At 40.4% G+C, this 20,808-nt stretch overlaps 2 protein-coding genes across 2 annotated transcripts; both read right to left on the bottom strand.

The window, feature by feature from the left end:
* Window positions 1-851: 851 nt before the first annotated feature.
* On the bottom strand, window positions 852-1,598 carry cldn23l (claudin 23-like). Its single transcript, XM_062441021.1, has one exon. The coding sequence runs from the start codon at window positions 1,596-1,598 to the stop codon at window positions 852-854; it is 747 nt and encodes a 248-aa protein (XP_062297005.1).
* Window positions 1,599-5,808: 4,210 nt separating this feature from the next.
* Window positions 5,809-14,562, bottom strand: grhl3 (grainyhead-like transcription factor 3). The gene is made up of 15 exons (XM_062441022.1): window positions 14,546-14,562; window positions 12,880-13,054; window positions 12,720-12,772; window positions 11,808-12,084; window positions 11,437-11,676; window positions 10,663-10,774; window positions 10,394-10,488; window positions 9,613-9,771; window positions 9,427-9,502; window positions 9,206-9,330; window positions 7,901-7,926; window positions 7,695-7,780; window positions 7,487-7,572; window positions 7,259-7,323; window positions 5,809-5,926 (listed from the first exon to the last, which is right to left on the bottom strand). Exons 1-15 carry the CDS (start codon window positions 14,560-14,562, stop codon window positions 5,809-5,811), a joined length of 1,710 nt encoding a protein of 569 aa, XP_062297006.1.
* Between the last annotated feature and the right edge of the window lie 6,246 nt (window positions 14,563-20,808).

The following is a 20,808-nucleotide window of genomic DNA, read 5'->3' on the forward strand; positions in this document are numbered from 1 at the left end:
AATATAACATTCAGTAGATGAAAGCTCCTTAATGAAGGTATCATACAAAGGTTTAACTGACAGACAGGATAAGAAAATCACAAATTATTTATTTACAGGGCTATTAAAACTGGTCTTTTTGTTTCTTTTTGGGTTTTTTTATTTTGCTTGCATTGACTGAATCAAGAAAACATTACAAGCAGATTGCATTCAGTGATTTAAGATTACTATCTGCATTTCAAAGAACTAAATATTTATTTATTTAACATTATTTTCTGTTAAGTAACTTAAAACAACAAAGAAAGTACAACTGAAACCCAGTGTCTAAAATGTCACAATCATAAACTATGTTGGAATATAAAACAAGCTCCCACAACTGATCGTATTTAAAGCCCTAACATAATCTAAATAACTGCTCTTATAATTTATCACAAGTATTTTACACTTCACAGTTTTGTTCGGACACTTAAAATGTGTTTTTTCCTAACAGTACAAATGCATGGCTACAATGTAAAAGGCAGCACAAAGAGACACTTCAGTCATGTTTTACTACACTTATACAGTTAAAGGCAGCGAGAACTTGAGCTCTTTTCAACCGTGATGCACTTAGTAGATGTTACAATCATCTGCTTTATCATTCAACGCTTTGTATTTTAAATAATATTTCTCAGGCAATTACATCAGTCATGTTCATACCTGCCATTAGAGTTAAAAGTCTTTAAAGCAGGTAGCGGCAATAATCTGTGGTTCAGTCAGTTATTTATACTTAGCAGATTTAATGTTGTAGCCAATGAGTTATAGGTGCCTAAGAATGCTGAAGTTGAATGTTGCTTACATTTACCCATGTTGTCTTTACGTCTAATGTTGCCTCTCTAACAGCTGATTTCATATACATCTGTGTCTGGCTTGTTAATCTCTGGACATGAACTACAAGCGGGGCAGACTGGCAGCTCTGGGTAGGATGGGCAGGTTGGGCATCTTGGTCGTTTGAAACTGAACAACAGAGCACTGCCTCCCAACACCTGTAAACATGAACCCAGCCATCCAAAGTAGAGCGAGCCGGCTGGACGCAGGTTCAAGTGAGGAAGCCTGGAGATCCCTTGATGTGGATCCTCCATCCCCAGTCTTCCAAGGTTGTGGGTGTACACCCCTAATGCGGTCAGGCTCAGCAGCCCACCCATCACAACCAAGAGTCCACCAGTAGCTGCAACACCTCTCAGAGGTATATCTGTCCAGCAGCGGAAACCGATACAGGCGAGAACAATGCCAGTCCCGCACAGGAACAAAGAAGTCAGCACCAAGCCCTGTGTCAGGCGAACCCTTGGGTCTCTCTGATACGGACCTGCCACAGGCCAGCACTGCTTCAGCTCTGAGTGCTCTACCTGCAGGCAGCTCTCCCACAATCCATCAGAGCGCACTAAGAGCAGTGCCTCCACTGACCCAGACCTGACCCCCATCCCTTGACCTTTCACTCCGGACCGGAGAAGAGATACTGGCCCCGACATTCCCAGACGTGTCTGTCCTTCTCTCCACTGAGGGGTGATGGCTGCAGTAAAGAGAAGGACCAATCCCAAAGGGGCAAAGACAATCCCCATCACCATGGAAGCTGGAGTGTGCATCGTAAACCTGGATTCTTCAGTAAATGTATGTAGTTCTGATTAAAACTCTCAAAGCATATAAAATATGAAATAATACCAGCTGTCAAGTGGCTGCAACTCCTTCAGACAGGGAAGTGGCTGTTAAAAAGTGTTGATCTAGTAGTAAACAGTTGTCATAACAATGACAATAAAATTTGTTCTGTTGTAAGTGTTAGTCTCATCCAGTCACGTCTCACAAGTGTCTCCTCTGGCCTGTCACTGACGATCTAACTGTGCCTGTAAAGAAACACAGAACTTAAATCTTAAAATCTTTCCTTCACAAATTGGTATAAATCAACTATTTGCAAAATAAAGATCAAATAAAAGTTCATCCATTACCTCTTCATTGTGACTCCGCTTTCTTTCAACTGAGGACTCTTCAGTCTGGCTGAGTGAAAGAGGAAGATTGAGAGAGTGAGGTAGTGCACATCAGGTTGAAGTGATGGAGAAAGAGAGAGAGAGAGATATGAGAAATGGCAGAGGTGTGAAGTGGAGCAAATACAAGCGCTCAAGCAGCCGGAGAAAGCAGAAGGAGGTTTGGCTTCACTGCTCCAGTGCTGGACAGGAAAAGACTGAACGGTCGATGCCTGTCTCTGTTGCTAGGATACAACAACCTGGCCAGCCTCAACATGACAGTGTGTGTGGCTTTTATTTATCACAAAACCTGGTCAGACGTCTCTATATTCAAGTCCTGATTGCTCTGTTTACACAAATCTTGAGTTCAGCTGTGAATGTGTGTGTGTGTGTGTGTGTGTGTGTGTGTGTGTGTGTGTGTGTGTGTGTGTGTGTGTGTGTGTGTGTGTGTGTGTGTGTGTGTGTGTGTGTGTGTGTGTGTGTGTGTGTGTGTGTTTCTCAAAGCCTGTCGATTGATGGTCAGCTATGACCTTGGAAGAATTCAGTGCAGTTACTAATTATGTCAGGCTAATGTCTGAATGCAGAGTGAGTCCATCTACAGTGTCTGAGTCCGCGGGAGGGAAGAATGCCTTGAGGGACGGAGGGACGAGACAACTCGGAGACGTGTGAATCATGCAGACACACACAAACACAAGCAGCTACAATCAATTTCTTATAAAAAAACATCCACAAAAGTGATAATATGAGAATAACTGCATGTTTTAATGTGGAAAATCACTCTTGCTCTTCTCTTTGGTCATTTTCCAGGTACATTGCCATAGAAAATGTGTCTGTGACAGTCACTTCCACACAATTTACCACCCAAACCTTCTTTCTAAACAAAAAAACACAATTTAATGAGCAAATATGATGAACTGTTATTGAGGTTTCTGTCATTTTTCGTTATGATTTAATCCTAAAATGTATTAGAATTGTTGTTGTAAATCACAAGTAGAAAATAAAAAATTAACTTTTTAAAACAGAATTATTGCCTATCCAATATATCTGGAGTTCTAGTTACCATGAACATGCACATTACATGCTACCGTCTGAAGACAAATATCTGGGATATAATGATTAGAGAAGTTTAAATATTATTTCCACGTGAAAAAGAAAAATGGCACTTCTATGAAGAAAAAAGCTACCAGTATTCCAAATTTTTTAAAACATCTGAGTAACCCCTACAGACACGACATACCGATTAGTAAATAGTCTAGCAGGATTGTTGTGCTGTTACACTATGGATGTCACAGTGCAGTCTGAAGCACTGCGTAGGATATTTGTAAATTTGACCTGATTAATGGAAAAGACTTCACCCCTGAAAATGTCACTGGAGCTTTGATGACATTTAACTTGAGAAGGCTGACCAGTCACTTTAATGAAAGTAATGGGAAATTTGAATTTTTGAAAGGATCAAAGATCTAATACTGGCATAAGAGTGTATTTCCACAAATGTTGTCATCTGTCATCATGTATAAAGTTTTATGCTTACACTGTGGGTATGAATATAAATGTGGTGGTAGAATTTCTTGTTCTGCCAATTGTCTGTTTTGACCTTACTGACATGATGGGAAAGAGAAAAGATGACACACTGATCTGAGACCTGATTCTGCTGTCAAGACATCAATTCCTTCTCTGAATTAGGAGTGAATTAAATGAGTTTGACAGTCAGCTTTATTATAAAGTATCCTGTATGTGCCAACATGTATCACTTTTGTTACTACTTGTTACATTTTTTTTATTGAAGTGTTTATGTGTCATTTTGGAGCTAAAATTATACATGCGCAGGCTAAATCAGAATTGTTGAGCTTCCTCAAAAAAATTAAGTGATAGCACGATAAGTGCTTTGTGATCTGTTCAATCATTGGAACACTGACTTCACAAGATAATTGATTTGTTTCTATGCTGAAATGGGAAGACGAAAAGGTGTGGAAGTATCTGCAGAGATCACTAAAGAGGCTTATCATGAATGGAAAATGATGAACATACTGTAGGTTATTAAAAGCTCACATGACACATAGTTTATCTCACACAGGCACATATTGAGTGAATGCAAACACACAGACACAGTCTATGAAAGTCACTGTCACTTACCATTCAGGAGGGGTTGTGTGTATCTTACTGCAGATCGCTGGCTGCCTCCTTGCTCTCGTTTGAATGACTAACATGTTGGCAGCAGATGGTGCAACCACCGCTTCATTATTCTTGCTCTCTGTTCCTTCTCATCTATCCTCGCTTCAACAGTCTCCCCACCTGTCCCTGCCTCTGTCTTCATGTCTCCGTCCTTGTGTCTGCCCACTTTTTTTTCTGCTCGCCTTGCTGCCTCTCCCTCTGTCTGCTTCCCTGCCTCACTCTCGCCTCACTATTCGCGCGTGTGTGTGTGTCCCATTGTCTTTGACTTGCTAAAGGATGTCTGTGTTATATCTAGGACAGAGTGCTTCCTTGCTTTTCCATGTCAGTGTCGCCAAATAAGGAGAAGCCCTCAGCTCTTATGCATGTATTAACAATTCAGCTACTGCGTGCTGCCTATTTTTGAGCATATGGAATGGCTTGAAAACAAAACTGTCAGTTGTTTTGGTTTATGTGACCATTTTCATTTGACCCTCTTACCTGAACACCCACGGAAAACACAGAAAATAAGGCTAGATCTCTCTCAAGCAGATGGGATCCTTAATTTTTGTTTGATTTCTCAGGAGAGCTGATAGAGCAATCATCTGTCTCAACATTTTCAATATTCACCTCACCCCAAAAGACTAATTGTAATTGCATACAAACAGGCACACACACACACACACAGATAGACACAGGAATCATTATTCATGCTTATCTTTAATTTGTTCCGTTGATAACTGATCCTTGCAGAGCTGTGACTGGTTTTCAGTCAGATCTATAAGCATAATAACTGGAAGACACAAAACCTATTATGAATTGTCTTTATTTTCTTACAAAAACGGCAAGATTTGACTTATACAACCAGAATTGCCATGGTATAATAATGAAATATTATGGGGATACATGTTCGCTTTGAAATGATGCGTAACATATAAGGAAAAAAAATTCCTACAAAACACACATATACATGCACATTATGGTGTTTGAACTGTTTCCAGAAAAACTCTGTGGTTACACCATACAGTTAAGAAATGTCCACAGCTTTTGGGCTAAATGATGGCCAATACTAACTCTGTGTGGTTTTATGGAGGGAAATGTGTGACTTGAGGTTCAGAATTTGTGAAACTAACAGGAACCTACAGGAAGACTTTTTTGGCAGTGAAACACATTGTTTGCAGGTTGCAGGTAAGAAAATGCACCATCGGTTCTAATGGAAGAAATTATGAGCACATTGAAAGCAGCAAGAATATCAATCTCTGAAAAAGCTGAAAATATGCTGTGTACAAATCATGTACAGAGCTCTGTAAAAAAATTGAAATACATAGCAGTTTGTGTAAAATGGATTGCCATATGCATATGGCTAGTTCATAAAACACTGTCATATTAAAATCTATTTACATTATATATATATATATATACACACACAGGCTATTCATCATAATTGCTCTTATGTTAACATATTAAATTCAAATAACAAGATCATAAGAACTGGGGGTTCACGGTATTTACAAAATACCGAAAGGTTTTGACATTTTCATCTGAAATCCCAGCTCAGTCCAGTTGTCTTAATGGTTTTCCGCAGTCCACAGCTTACATTGTCTCTGACTGGGCAGTGCTTTTAGAGATGGTTTAAAATGGCAGCTGTGATTTGTTTCATCCATCAGAGGAGCAGGTGGCTGACTTGTTTTCATACTTCAATGAGAGTGACCTGGAACTGCCCAGTGACCACCTCGGACATCTCGATGAGGAAAGCAGATTGATTGGTGTAGTGTTCAACGATGATGTCATCCATGTTGATGAAGATCCTGAAGGGAGACAAAAGCAAACATAAGAAGGTTATTCCAGTGGCACAATACAGGTCTATTTAAGCAAAAGCATTTTCACCTCCAAAACTGGGACATGCAAATTGGCTCACAAACGCGGTGTGTGGTACTTTTCATTCTAGTGTGACAATGTGTGACAGTGGCAGTATATCTCCTGCATCAGTAGGGGTAGTAAATCAGGTCACTCTCTTCCTCCTCCTCCTCCTCCTCCTCCACACCCTTGCCTAAACACAAACCTTTAAGTCTTTAAGGTTTTAATGACTGAACTAACCTGCGGCTCATGCTTTCTGCCTACAGCGACAAGGCTGATTGAAGACAAGAGCGAACGAGGGGGGTGGGACGAACTGCAGGGGAGAATGTAACCCAACCTGTTAGCTTAGCTGTTGCCCCTGCAGTGATAGCTGCAAGCAAGCAGCAAGAAACTCACCCAAGGGTGTTTCAGCCTTTGTCGGGAAGGCTGTGTTAACATTTCAAGAAACGCCGTCTGATCTTCTCTGTTATTGTACAGAATGTGACCCAGACTCATTCATCTACAACACCACTGACTGAGAAAAGAAACTGTAGATGCATTTGATTCATTTATATATATATATATATATATATATATATATATATATATATATATATATATATATATATATAAATGACGGCCTTTTCAAAGCTGACCTGGGTGTAATTGCTCCCCAGCTATAATTATAATAACTTTACAAACAAATACTTGTGAATCAGCAACTTTTTCACTAACACTTGTTTGAGGAAATTAAACAGATAAAGTTATTTTTGGGTGGAGCTCCAAACTGGGAATCAGGACTGGAGAACTCACCAAACCTTTCTTATTGTTTAGCTGATGTAAATGTGACATGCAACAGTTTTAAAAAAACAACCCAACTTGACTGATGACCTACAGCTAGTGAATAGAAGCCACTGGAGCTTTGACCTTAATCAAACCATGTATCTCTTTCAACACTGCAAAACTGTCCGATGTTCTGATTAGAGGTTATGGAAACAAAGTACAACAATTGCCTGTGACTCATCTGCTGGACTTCTTCTCTCTCTTTTCATCCTCCCTCAGTCATGTCTTTCTTTTGGAGGAGCTGCCATTAACACATTCCAGTAGGCCGAGCCAACTTACCAACCTACCCGGTCTGTCAACATGAGCTTCCTTAAAGGAAGATGAGATTAAATCACGAACTAAGCCATGGATTTATACACATCGTTTGTGTCAAATTAACTCTCTTAATCCAACTTGTGTGTGAAGCCAGTTGTAATAATAACAGAGCATTAGGCATACCAAAGAAACAATAAGATACTCACCCTCTTTTGCATTTTTTGTAGATTTTCCCAATGGTGTCTTCTTGCATACCATACTTCTCTGAAATCTGAGGAAGAAAAGGAATATGAGATAACAGCATTAGATCTGCTTAAAGAAAGATGGTACACTTGCAAGATAACATATGGTAAAGTTAATGGTATGTGAGCAATCAGAAATCAAGTCTGATAAATCAGGAACTAGTGTTCTTGAAGTGATCATGTGACACTTACAGCTTCCCGTAGGCTTGACAGTGTTGGCGAGTTGAGCATGAGAGCATCAAACACCTCTTCAGCACCTGTCCTCACGTACAGCAGAACTTTTAGAGAGCAAGCAAAGAAAGAAAAAACATTTAGCATCACAAACTTGAAAGCTCATTTGCTCGTTGCTGATGGCAACTTTAAAAAAAAAAAAATACTAGAAACAAAATGTTTTGTTTACTTCTCTGTGAGTCGTCTTTGCGGAGTTGCTTGCTGGGTGGAGAGTTGTTCTGGTCTCTGTCTGGATACAACCTCTTAAGAGAATTCCTGGCAACACAGAACAGAACAGACAAACACGTTAGCTTAAAACAGCCAATATGTGTCAACTAACTGATGAATAAAACTGATGGACAGCTGTTTATGCTGCCTCAGCAAATCTTCGCTTACCTTTCGATGTCGTCCAGAGGAGTGGCCTGGAGAAACAAACAGAAACAGAGAAGAGAGCAGAGATCTGATTAAAGACAACTCAACTGATAAAGGCATTGCTTAATGTCCCCCTTCACACAACGAACTGTCTGTGTGCAACACCCTCAAAAAAGGAATGTTATCGTTACTTTAAGGCTGCATTTCCCATAACCTCTAAACAGAGCCACGTAAGCATGGAAACTGATGGAAAGACATAGATAGGACCATTCTATGCTCTATCATTCTGGCCAATCAAAGGCATTTCCTGCCTTAGCCATTCATAGCAGTCTGTGTGGTATATCATTATAAAGTCACTGTGATGTTTATGTATATTCTCCTCTTAAGAGTTTCAGTCACTGTAAAACATTTTTATTGCATCTAAATTAAATCTGAATGGAAATCGCATCTTTGATTGTTTCTTTATGTCATCTTTTTTCCCCCTCTACTATCTCACACACACACACACACACACACACACACACACACACACACACACACACACACACACACACACACACACACACACACACACACACACACACACACACACACACACACACACACACACACACACACACACACACACACACACACACACACACACACACACACACACACACACACACACACACACACACACACACACACACACACACACACACACACACACACACACACACACACACACACACACACACACACACACACACACACACACACACACACACACACACACAGTAATAAATATAAACTCCAGACACCACAGTGTGGGAAAACCGGCCTGTCTGAACAGCACCCTCGCCTCACTGTTTTTGCAAGTGTGTGTGTGTATGTGTGAGTGAAAGGGTGAAAGAAGATGAGGGTGGCGCATATGTCAGGTGTCTGTGTCTCAGTGCTGATGTGCCAGGTGTGTGTGTGTGTGTCTGTTTTGTGTAAGCCCCCATAGTTTAATCTCGGTGTCAGCAGCTGTAGCGTCTTGTACTTGTGCCTGGTTTCGGCTCCAATTAGCTCATCTGATCTCAAGATGGTGTTTCGCCTCACTTTCGCTGATCCCCTCCCCTTTCCAAACCCACTTTTCCCACTGCATACTTTCCCACAGTTTTTCCCTGCCTCTCTCATGTCTGTCCTACTGCCTGCGGGGATACTGGGGTCAGGACCATGACTCAGTCAACACAGGTAGAGAAAAGAAAAGAGTAGAAGGAGAAGAGAGGAGAAGAGAGGAGAGGAGAGAAGAGGAGATTGTGCCAGAAATATGCACAGTTATAAAATCGTAAAAGTGTGACGTACCATGCGCTGTAAACTGGAGAGGTGTGTCTCTGGAATAAAGAGAACGGGCTGGGTGATGTGATCATCCAGGATCTGGAAGAAGGTACAGTCACTGCCCATGGAGCTGGTCACTAAAGATTTGTTGGCTGGAAATAAAACAGGAAGTTACATAATGTTAGAATGATCTGTTCTTGTATAATCTATGTGTGTTGTGTAATTTCACAAAGATGCCTATAAACAACACTCACTGTTGGCATCATTTTTCCCCCTCCTCTTGCTTCTCTTCCTGTCTTCATCACGCATCTTCCTCTCTGCACCCTGAGGACAACAATACACACAATCACATGGTTACAAACACTTCAATGGATGTCGGATTATACTTGTGTGACAAAAGTGTGTGAGTGGAGTGAAATGACACGGCGACATACCTTATCACAGAAAATCTTGACCTGGCAAGCTGCTCTGTGTATGAGCTGGTTAGTTCCCGAGCTGAAGTCGTAAGTGTCGATCTGGATGTTTAGAGGCAGGCCTTTCACCCCTTTCTGTGAGGAAAAGTCTGTGCTCAGGGAGTTGATGCCAATGTACACCTGCAGAAGAAGAGAAGCACATATTTTAAGTACATCACGTTGGCGTCAGGTTTTTGACCGTTGACATCCTTTGTTCCCACCCAGCCTTCATTGTATACTTCCAGTTCCAGTAGACATAATGACAGACTGGGGCAGTAATGTATGCCAATGAAAACAAATTAACATGCCATTGACATTCACAACATGATGGCATGTTTGGAGCCTTGTTTGATGTAAAAGTAGATACTAATTGATTCTTGGTGTAGCCTGCTGTCTTTTCTATGTCAAGTAAATAGTTATTTATTTTTCATATTTTCTTTATAATCATTGCAGCACTCTCTTCCTGCTTCTCTCCACCTGCAGCAGGTTTCGTGGCCCCACCCCAGCGCCTTTGGGCCACAGAGAAACACAAATTAGCCGCTGTGGCTCTTGCCTGCTGTGGTGACAGGAGCCTCAGGGCCAAACACATTTCTGGGATTCCTCCCCTCCCTCCTCCGCCACTCCTTCTCTCACAACCTCTTTTGCTATAAATTTTCCACCTGTTCTGTTTATTTGCTCTTCAGAGAAATGGCCCTTCGGAGCCACTTTATATAATAAAGTCTATGCATCCTGGTTTGATGTGGGTGAAAGAGTGTGTTTTTACCTTGGCCTCTTCATTCGGGTTCCAAATAAAAGAGAGAGCATTAAAGGCCACCTCTTCTATGTTGCTAATGCCGCTGAACACTTCTTTGTAGTCCGCTATGAAAGGAAACAAAAACATTTTTAATCTTTCTTTATAATCATCCTTAGAAAAGTCTCTTCAGGTGTGTAATCAGATAAGAATGACACATGACGGAAAACTGAGGAACTTCTTCTGTTGTGTATTTGGTGTACGCGATTTTGCATGCGTATTTTCGTGTGTGAAGAACATACCGATGTCAATGACCCTCTGCTTGACAGTTGGTTGGCGGGCATGCCAGTGATTCCAAAGGCGGAGCTGCATTTCTGGGCTCTTGTCATTCTCAAACACAGCCATCACGACTGTCTGAAGTGGAGAAAGATACAGAAAATCATAAAGAAAAGTGTTAGGAAAGCAGAGAGGAAGAGAATTAAATACATTTGTCTGGCTGACTGTGACTCTTCACAGCAGCCTCCATTTTCTACGAATGACTGACTCTCATTTAAAACCCATCATGTTTCATTCATCACTCCAAATCCCCCCTTTCTATTCACATTGTCATCAGTTATTTGCAATGAGCTGGTGTGTGTTTGTGTATATTCTTATCCTATGATTCGCTTGACAAAGAAAAGCGTTGTTAACTATGTTTTCAAACCACACCACACCTCGTTTTTTCACTCTGCGTGTGTCAGAGCAGACAAATGGAGCGCGGCTGAGCTCCGCTGAACTCATGGCCTCAGTTTCACCAGTGTAGGAATAAATTAAAGGGGGCAGGTCACTGTCGTTTTAATGGTACCAGCCCAGTGAGAAGGAATTAGTCACCAAGGAGCTGTCTCCCATGGGACAGACTTGGTGGCATGTAAAAAATGTATGTATTCATGGGCTCGTAAAAAATAAAAATAAAAAGCCTGGAAGTATGCCACTTTCACAATCATGTAACTAATAAAAATATATGCAGCCACATGCAGAAAAAACAAAGCAATAATAATTAGGAGGCTGTACTCCATTTGTTCCTGATTATGTCTCACCTTGACTTTGGTGGCAGTGAGGCAAGCACTGCTGTCCACTCCTTGGAGAGTGATGGGGTAAAACTGCCCCTTGTTAAGGTAGACCATGGGCAGCTCATTGGATTTGTAAGGGGATGCAGATGGAGCACCAAGGGAAAACTGGAATTCATTGCTGTATCTCTCTGGTGGGGAGGCAGTGTAGGAGCCTGAGTAGACAGGGCTGGAATGATCCTCAGGGAAGGGGTCGCTGTAGGGAAGAGTCTGACATCCACACAAAACACAATGACGTGCGTTAATTAAAGGAAAGATGGGGAGGCGTAGACACAGAAATGCCACACAGAAAACTAGCTGCACAGGAAAACACGGCTCAGTTTTCAAATAATGAGGCTTACCTCGGTGCTGGCATCAGGGAAAGGCCCATTCTCTGGCCACTTCTGCAGCAAAGAATCAAAGATGATGTTGAGCTCCTGCTTGTCGTAAGTGTCTGCCACCACGCTGGTCAGGGTGGTGTAGGTGTCTGAGTTGGTGGGAGCAGAGATGGGCAGGGAGGTGTGATGCTTGGATCCCAAAATGTCCTGGGGGTGGCTGGTGGGAATGCTCTCAGAGAGGATCTTCATGACATTGGCGGATGTCTCCAATGAAACAAGCTCATTGGTGTTGGTTTGAGTCCTGGAATGGTGGGGGAAAAAAGGGAAGCGAGAGGGAAAGAGAAATTGAATTAATTAAAACAGCACAACCACTTTAGTCAGGTCCGCTTGCTTGGTAAAACTCAGGTAACAATAAAGTAAGGAAACAAACAACCTAAAAGTGACTCACTGTAGTACAGAAGCCTACAGACTGCCATATCTATCCAGCCAGTGCAAATGCATACCAGTCAGTTAAAGCACTTCAACTGTCTCTAAGCACACACAGCTACTGCAAAGTTAACTCGTCTGGGTGGGTACTATTTGTATCTTAATCCATCTTTTTTTCTTCACTGTGTTTGAGTTTCTCTGTGTTTGAGAGAACAACACTGCGCCCCAACAATGGCCATTTCTCATCCAGCTAACAAGGAGTAGGAATAGGGAGCTCAGGGATGAAAAACAACTGTCTGTCCACCTGTTGTGAAACTCCTTAAGCAGGGCAGAGATGATGATAGAAAGACTGGAGAGGTAGACAATGATCCCCTCTGACTGTTTGACTTGGGGATTACCCACTCACCTGCTCCTGACCTCACAAAGCCCTTGCCTTTCTCTTTCTGTATTCTCTAATAAATTTGACGTCTACTTTGTAAAAAGTCCCACTTTTGAGTTTTTGAGTATTACCTTTCTGTTGGTTTGCAGATGTTGCGGTTGCAGGCAGTAAGCTTCTGATCTTTCTGGTTCTGTAAAAATGAAAACATATTTAAAAAGTGTTCAAAGTGAAGAAGTTAAAATGTACTCTTTAATGTACTCTGTTTGTTTGTATTGATTCAAAATGATCTACCTTGCACTGCTCATAAAGCATGGTTAAGGCTGCCAGGTCATCTCCAGGGTGGAGTCTGGGTTTGGAGTGGTTCTGCTCTGGGATAGGGTTCTCCAGGTAAGACCAGGAGTCCATGATGTAGTTTGTGTAACGGTTATAGTTGAAGTTCTCGCTCTGAAAGACCAGTCCCAGAGTCCTATACAGAGTGTAAAAGAGTTAAGAGTAATTAGTTACATTGACAGTTTCATATATTTAAAAATCACAAAGATAAATATACATGTAAAAGTCTGCAGTGGTTCAGCAAGGGAAATAAATGTATTTACTTGATTGTTTAAAAGTTTGATACAAAGGGTTTGAGAGAGCAATAAGCTAGAGTTTACCAGCACTGACTGAGCCTAGGGGCACTGCACATACTTGCCTCTGAGCATGAAGGGTTTCGATTGCAAAACCACAGCGCTGAGTAACATCTCTCAGAAGCAGTGGTGTCAAAAAGGTTTAAAAAGCCAAGGGCCACCCACTAACAACCCACCCACCTCCACACACAATACATACATCCAGTGTTTTGTGGTTTCCAATGCTGTGAAAGAAAAACATTCTGCATTCTTGAATCCTGTATAAACCCTCTTATTTGCATAGATCTCAAAAGAGATGACAAGATTTTCTTACTAAGTAAACAGAAACCCACAACTGTCACTGATGTGAGCTCTGGTTTTCCACATCACTTGCATAAAATAAAATAAAACTTGGAATTCTGAAGACTGGATTTGTTTGGAAAGACTTGCAGTGACATTTGATAGTAAATATCCTGCTTACCAGGATAAGCCCCCCCTTTGGAGTTTGTCTGAAGAAGCAAATTAACAAACAGCCGAAGTTTACTCTGGATCAACAATCAAAAGTGCTGACAGGAGAAATAGACCACAGGTGTTCACAACCACAGTACAACCAAAGCTTAAAAGGGAAATCCAAGCATTCTCACAAGGATTAATGAAGGAGCATGACACCTGGATGACTAGAAATACTGTATTTGGGCATGGAATTCTGTACATTTCAACAGCTTTTCATGCGAGATTGCAGTTTGCTTTCTTGATATTATTGCTATATTAAATGCTGAGAAAAAAATAAAACAAAAATCAGACACCTGCTCTAACATGCACCTGTCTCTTCCTCTCATACTCCATCAGTCGAGTGCAGATGCTTTAACACAAAAACTTAGGAGCTGGGGAGGGGGGTCTTGTCTAAGGTTTCCCCATTATGTAATTTAATGCATTACATGCTGTCATTGCCCTCTGTCTATGTCCAACACCTCAAGAGGAGATTCTTATTTCCCAGTGTCCTTTTGTGCTCTGTGGCCCCTAGGTTAGTGACAACACAACCCGAAAAAAGACCCGCTACAACCACAGCCCCGACTTTCTGTGTGTTTGTGTGTGTGCTAAATCTATCCATATCAATTTCCCCTCCAAAACACCCCTCTCTTAAAACAGGCTTTTTTCACATGGGGGTCTCATTGCAAATAGCAAGAAGGGGGGCTTCTGTCCCCCAGCCTGGAATCTAAAATGAACCACTTACTGTATTACGCCAAGTCTAAGCCAACATGTTTTAACTTAATGAATAAAAGTCACATTTGGGGCAAAAAAAATCTTGATAAATTTTATAGCAAAACAGAAGAAAATATCCTGACAGAACTTACTCAGTCTCTTTGGTCATGTCTCCAATCCAAGTCAGCTGTGGAATAGGTTCCTTTAATTTCAACTCTTCACTGTTTCAGTGTCAGTCTAACAGAGAGAAGCAGTGACACACAGATGAGTCAAGTGTTGTGATTCAGTCTAAGCGGGGCCCAGATTTATTTTAGCCAGCAGAGCATTTCCCTCTCTTCTCTGATTGGCTGAGAGACCTGAAACAGGTGTCTGATAGGACAGGTGTAGGATCATTAACTCTTTCCAGGCTGGAGAGAAACTGGCTTGCATGTGTATGAGTGTGTGCAGCGAAGAGACCTCTTTGCAAGACAATCCAAGGCAGGAGCTGTGTGAATCTCATTATCGCTCAGGATAAAAGAGTGAGACTGGGGATCACAGAGGTGTGAAAGGTTTGGTAATGACTTGGAGAAAAGACAGGAGATGCCTGGAACTCTGCTTTAAAATGTTAATAGTGTTTCAGTATCATTTTGCACTCTCTCCCTCCATTTCCATGTCATACACCAGATTTTTTTGTCTTTAAGTTTTAGTGAGCATAGAAACTTACTGTTATGGTCAAAACTCCCAAGGGAAGGCGGGTTTAAGGGAAGCTCAAAAAAAAGAAAAATTATGAAATTATAAGATTCAGTATATTTAACTTCAGTGTATTTATGATTTAAACAGAAAAAAAGATTTTAAAAGGATTTAAACAGAGCAATTAAAAGCAATATATAGTAATTAAACTTAACTTAAATTTAGAATTGTGCTGATAGTGTCGATTCTCTAAATTGTCATGTTCTACTATTTGATCAATACTGTTAAACACCCAGTAACACAGCGAAATATGCTATATACAGGACCTTCATAATAATACATCTAACAATCTCTATTTCAAATAAATGAAGAGTCCAATAAATTGTGAGAGAATAATAGAAAAGAGCAAAAAAAAAAAAAAAAAAAAAAAAATTAGTAAAACTGTGCTGATGTACTAGTAGTGGAAGAAGTACTCACATTCTTTGCTTGAGTAAGTGTAGCAATACCATTGAAATAATAATACTACATTTAAATTCTTACTTAGTTTGTATTTAGTATTAGTATTTGGAGGTTTATATTGTCATATATATTATACAATTGGATATTATGGTTGTTAATGATGCACTGACTTGAACAGTAAGCCGCAATTGAATGTTGCAGTTAGTCAAGATATGTTGTTTATGGAAACTGGAAAGTAACTAGTAACTATAGCTACTGTACCGAACAAATGTGGAATTGCACACAAAACTTCCCCTAAAATGTAGTTGAAGTATAAAGTAGCACAAAATGGAAAAAAGTCAAGTAAAGTGCATGTACCTCAAAATCTTACTTGAGTAAATGTACTTAGTGACTTTTCACCACTGCAATTTAGTTATTTTCCACCACTGCAATTTACTGATATCAAAATAATAGTAAATAGATACTGATATTTTCCATGACATCAACGAAATTATATATATCTTCCTGCCAAAAGTGTTTTGAATGAATGACATATATTTGCTCTGATCAACAAGTACAGCAATGACTTCTAAATATATTTTGGCTTTGCATGTGGAAGTGGGATTTATTTCAGATGGGGAGCCAAGGAAATAAGTTTTAAAAAAACACTGACTTGTATTTGTGCATATCCTAACTACAAGATGAAATTTTCACTTTCATTATGACTTAACAGAACAACAGGACAACACATTTTACACCCAGCTCAAACTACCAGGAATCCCAGAGCAGAATGAGGGTTGTAAGGTTTGCATGTCAGTCAAAGATAATGTTCTCCACCCACACACTGGTACACGCTTAAACACACACAAACACACGTAATGCATGCATATAAGTGCATGTAGCTGTTTATCTGTTCACTGGTGTGTGTGTGTGTGTGTGTGTGTGTGTGTGTGTGTGTGTGTGTGTGTGTGTGCGTGCGTGCATGCGTGCGTGTGTGTGTGTGTGTGTGTGTGTGTGTGTGTGTGTGTGTGTGTGTGTGTGTGTGTGTGTGTGTGTGCGCGAGTGCACTTCTTGCGGCTGATACCTGAGGGAATCTGGCGTGGTAACTCACAAGGGTGCGTGCTGTGCAGCCTACCCACACACTCACACACACCCTCGTAGAAAAACACACACACACACGGAGAGCCTGAGGGCTAGTTGGCATTTAATCAGAAGAGAAAGAGAAAGAAGGAAGACTTTCTTCGTATGGCACACCTACATTTCTCCACATTACATGCACATACAGTTGGAAGACACTGTTAAAATTAATGAAATGAACTGAAGTTAATGATCCCTCCCTGAGCTTTCTAAATTTAGTTAACAAAAAATGTGTTTTCTTTTAGGTTTGTACATATTTGCGCTTCTTTAAGGACCCACTCAGATATATGGTATAAACCGATGAGGTATGGAGGAGAGAAAAAGGAGTCAACAGAGCAGATAACACAATAACATGGATGCGGGTTTCTCCACTTTTCATCAGCTCGTTGAGGGTGTGAAAAGCTTCTCTGGCCTGTGGTTTCTTTTTCTCTCACCTGTCTGCTTTACATTTTATCAATCTCCCTCATTAGTGCTCTGTAATTAACACATCAAAATATTACCTCTTTTATTCTCACTTCACTCACTGTGTTTCTCTCTCTCTGCTCCACAAGAGAAATTCTAAAGGCCCTGATACAGACATCTATTCAAATGCTCACTGAACCACACTAGATATTTGTGATATTGTTCACAATCAAACATATATTTTAAGAGGAATGTGACTTTTTGTTGAAAGTAAGTTGCTTAGAAAGGTGCAATGAAGGATAAAAATCAACTGCTGAATACTTTACTGCTTTCTACTTGTATGTTTGATCATATGGTAACCCCTAAAAAGCAAATCATTAATGATTTTATGATCTAGTTGGGATTAGAAAAAGGTGAAAGACCAAATAAATTCAAATAAATCCCTGACAATTTTTTTTGTTTTAAATCCTAAAATGTTGTACTCATGGGGAAATTTGAGATAGTTCGTTCAATTGGTCCACTTCCAGTTGATTAATGTCAATTTTTGCTAGAAAATAGTCTTTTAGTCAGGTCATCTGAACTTGAAAAAAATGTCAGCATATATTTCAACATATATGGAGAATAAAGTTTCCATTTAAAAATTGAATGAATTCATATTTTCTTGTCTTTATATTGAGCAGCTCTAACAATTCTTTACAGTTATTTTCTAGAAAAAATCATTTGTAATGTACATCATTTAAAATAAAGTGTTTTATATTTGAAAATCTGAGTTTGCAGACCTAGAATATGAGGACATGGATGCCTAACAATATATCTGCAGGAAAATGAGAAAGTGAGTTTGGGAGTCAAGTTCCTGTTTGACTTCACTAAACTTACTAAAAACACACGTTAAGAAACTCTAACCCAATCATAAATAAAGTTAAATCAAATCTAGTGTCTAATCTTTTGCTGTTCACTGTTTTACTTTCATTTCTGATTGTGAACTCATGTCAATGGTCCTATAAGACCTCTGTCCCAACCCCACAGGGTGGGAACGATGGGGAAAGGAAAGACGGATGAATGTCATGAGATGTTCAAACGACTACCTGTCATGCCTTGAAACTCACTTATGGAGCAAGAAACCGAGACCCAAGTGTCCAGGTGCTTTGGTCTGTTGTGTGACTGTTTGTGTGTGCGTGTGCGTGTTTGTATGCAGCCATGCATGGCAGCATACAAACACACGTCAGTGGTGGCTCTACGCACGACTGCTGCTGACAAAGGGCTCTATCATCACCTCTCTCCTCCCACTATATACCTCTCTTTCTTCTTCCTGTCTCCCACTTACTCTTCCTTTCACCTACTTTTCCTGTTTCTCCTTTCCCTTATGACTGTTTGACTGCTAAATCTTATCCTGATCCTACTGCTTGAGAACATTTTCAGCATGACCTAAAGCCTAAAATGTAAAGATCATGCAAATTAAACCTCTTAAACCACAGTGAGGGTGACAAAAAATTAATAAGATCTTTTGTTCTGCTGCTGATCCTTCTCATCAACTCCTACACTGCATACATCTCTCTACATCTCTTTCTCTTATCTCTTCATCTGCTCTAATGCCTGGTTTGTCATGGAGGAATGTGTGCTGAGGATTGCCAGAGATATAAGGAGCTTGAGGCTTGTTACTCACCTGTTGCTATAAGGCCCCGACATGTTCCCCTTAACTGCACAACTTCCCCTTTTCCACCAATGCTGCTCCTTTCTTAACTACTTTCATTTCCCCTTTTACCCTTGGCATCCTTAGAACCAGATTTATTCTATTGTTAAAATGAAATGTCTCAAAAATAGCAAGGATTCAGGTTGTGAAAGACTGCACATTGCATTAAAATAAGCTTTTCCTCTGTCTTCCTTTTATCCCCTCTTTGCATTCTCTTTTGCCTTTACTGTCTCTTCCCTTTCCCTTGTTGTGTGTAAAAGTGTGTATTAACTACAATGAGGGGCTCACAACAGTACATTGCATTTTGTCTGTATGTAACATTGGATATTTTTTGAACCTGAATACCAGTGTTTTAAGATATGCTGTTCTGATTGACATTTTTCAAAACATTTTGTTGGCAAACCACATATTCAAGAGGAAATTGACTTCATCGTAACTCTAAAAAAAGGCACACAAAAGTGGAGTGAGTGAGAAAACCAAGAGGCTGCTATTTGTTGAAGATGAAGCTAGAACTAAAATTTGGTAACTCTTATGTGTTGCAAGTCCTGGGTAAGTATCGACAGTAGTAATAATTAATAATAATAATAAATTGGCTTGCATTATGGTTTTTGATTTTGATTCAGTCAACTATTGATACCAAGCCTTTTATTGCAAGAGTGAGCTGGTGTATGAGTTTGATACTAAAATCAGCTCATTCTTTTTAGGACACTCTGTTGTTCTCTGAGCTCTGTGTGCAGTTAGTTTACCAATGTGTGTGTTTGCATGATTTGTTGACCTCTGCCAGGAGCTCTCTGTGAAACTGTGCTGAATGGGGGGACCTCTTTTTCACTTTGTTTGACCTGGACTAGAGAGGCTCCAAGAGTCTGGAAAGACTCCTTAGCCCCCACCTCATCAGTCCCCCTCTCCTTTCTAATATTCCAGCCACCAGCCAGCAGCAGCCACTCCCAGAAACTCCACATTACCCTGAGTGGCGGATCAGAGCTAGGGGGAGGACATGAGGGGGATTTAAATGTAAGAATAGGGAGAGAAATGAGGAGTATGGAGGATATGCTTTCTGCTAGACCTCCTCCTGAAACAGTGGAGGGAATGGGAGAGTTTGGGACCTCTGAGACACTTCAAAGATTAGGAACTTTGACATTTACATGTTGGCTATTGGAAGTTAGGACACTATGGGCCTGGGGCAGGGGAAAGCCGCAGAGGGGAAATTGTGGTATCATTGCTCAATACGAAAGCATTTCTCTGAGCTCTGCTTCAGGGCAGCTGTGTTGATGGAGTATCTAAAAGCGGATTTTAGAGACAAAAAAGGGGCCTGGTTTACTGCAGTTTGATGCAATGAGGACAAAGTTGTAAAACACAAATAGAGCACTGTGCATGAAATGCTAAAAAAAAGCTTTCGCTCGAAAAGGATTACATGAAAAGAGAAAATACATCCAGTTAATGTTGGTTAAAGTTAAAGATTGCCTTATGGTATAAATATGTATATGTATCTGATATGTAAGGATCAGAAATTACTTCTAACGGTGGCAACAATGAGCTGCAGTCAGCATCCTGTTGCTCAAGCGCACTAGCACCCTGCCTGAGAGCGAGCAGCAATGCGAGACTACTGCAGGTGATGTCTTTTTCCTTGCTGACAAATCACATAAAAACACAAAAGTTCTCTCTCTCTATAGAAATTATTATTATTGAACAAGGATACTGCAAAGTGACTCAGGTGGAATTTTGGGAAAACTAAATTTCACTTGTATGACCTTTTGAAGATTTTATCTTAAAGTCAGCATTCAGAGGACATTTTGCAGGCTGTTTTCTTTTATTAATTCTCTATTATTTCTGCATCACCTACTGTCCTTTCAAACTGCGGAATTCTGTTTTTCCCACAGTAAGACGGGGATGTAGGCTGTTTGCTTAAGATAGTGGAAAGTCTGTAGGTATTTGTGGTCTGTACCATGTTTGTCCACAGTCATTCCTCACTCAATTCTGTCTCACACTTCACTTTTGTTTTTGGAGCGTTGGTAAGAATTCATCTGAGTGGCAGTAAGATAACAGCAACTGTGGAATGACACATGCATGCTGTACTGTGAG

The sequence above is a fragment of the Scomber scombrus genome, chromosome 19 (genome assembly GCF_963691925.1).
Source record: "Scomber scombrus chromosome 19, fScoSco1.1, whole genome shotgun sequence".
Classification (NCBI taxonomy): Eukaryota; Metazoa; Chordata; class Actinopteri; order Scombriformes; family Scombridae; genus Scomber; species Scomber scombrus.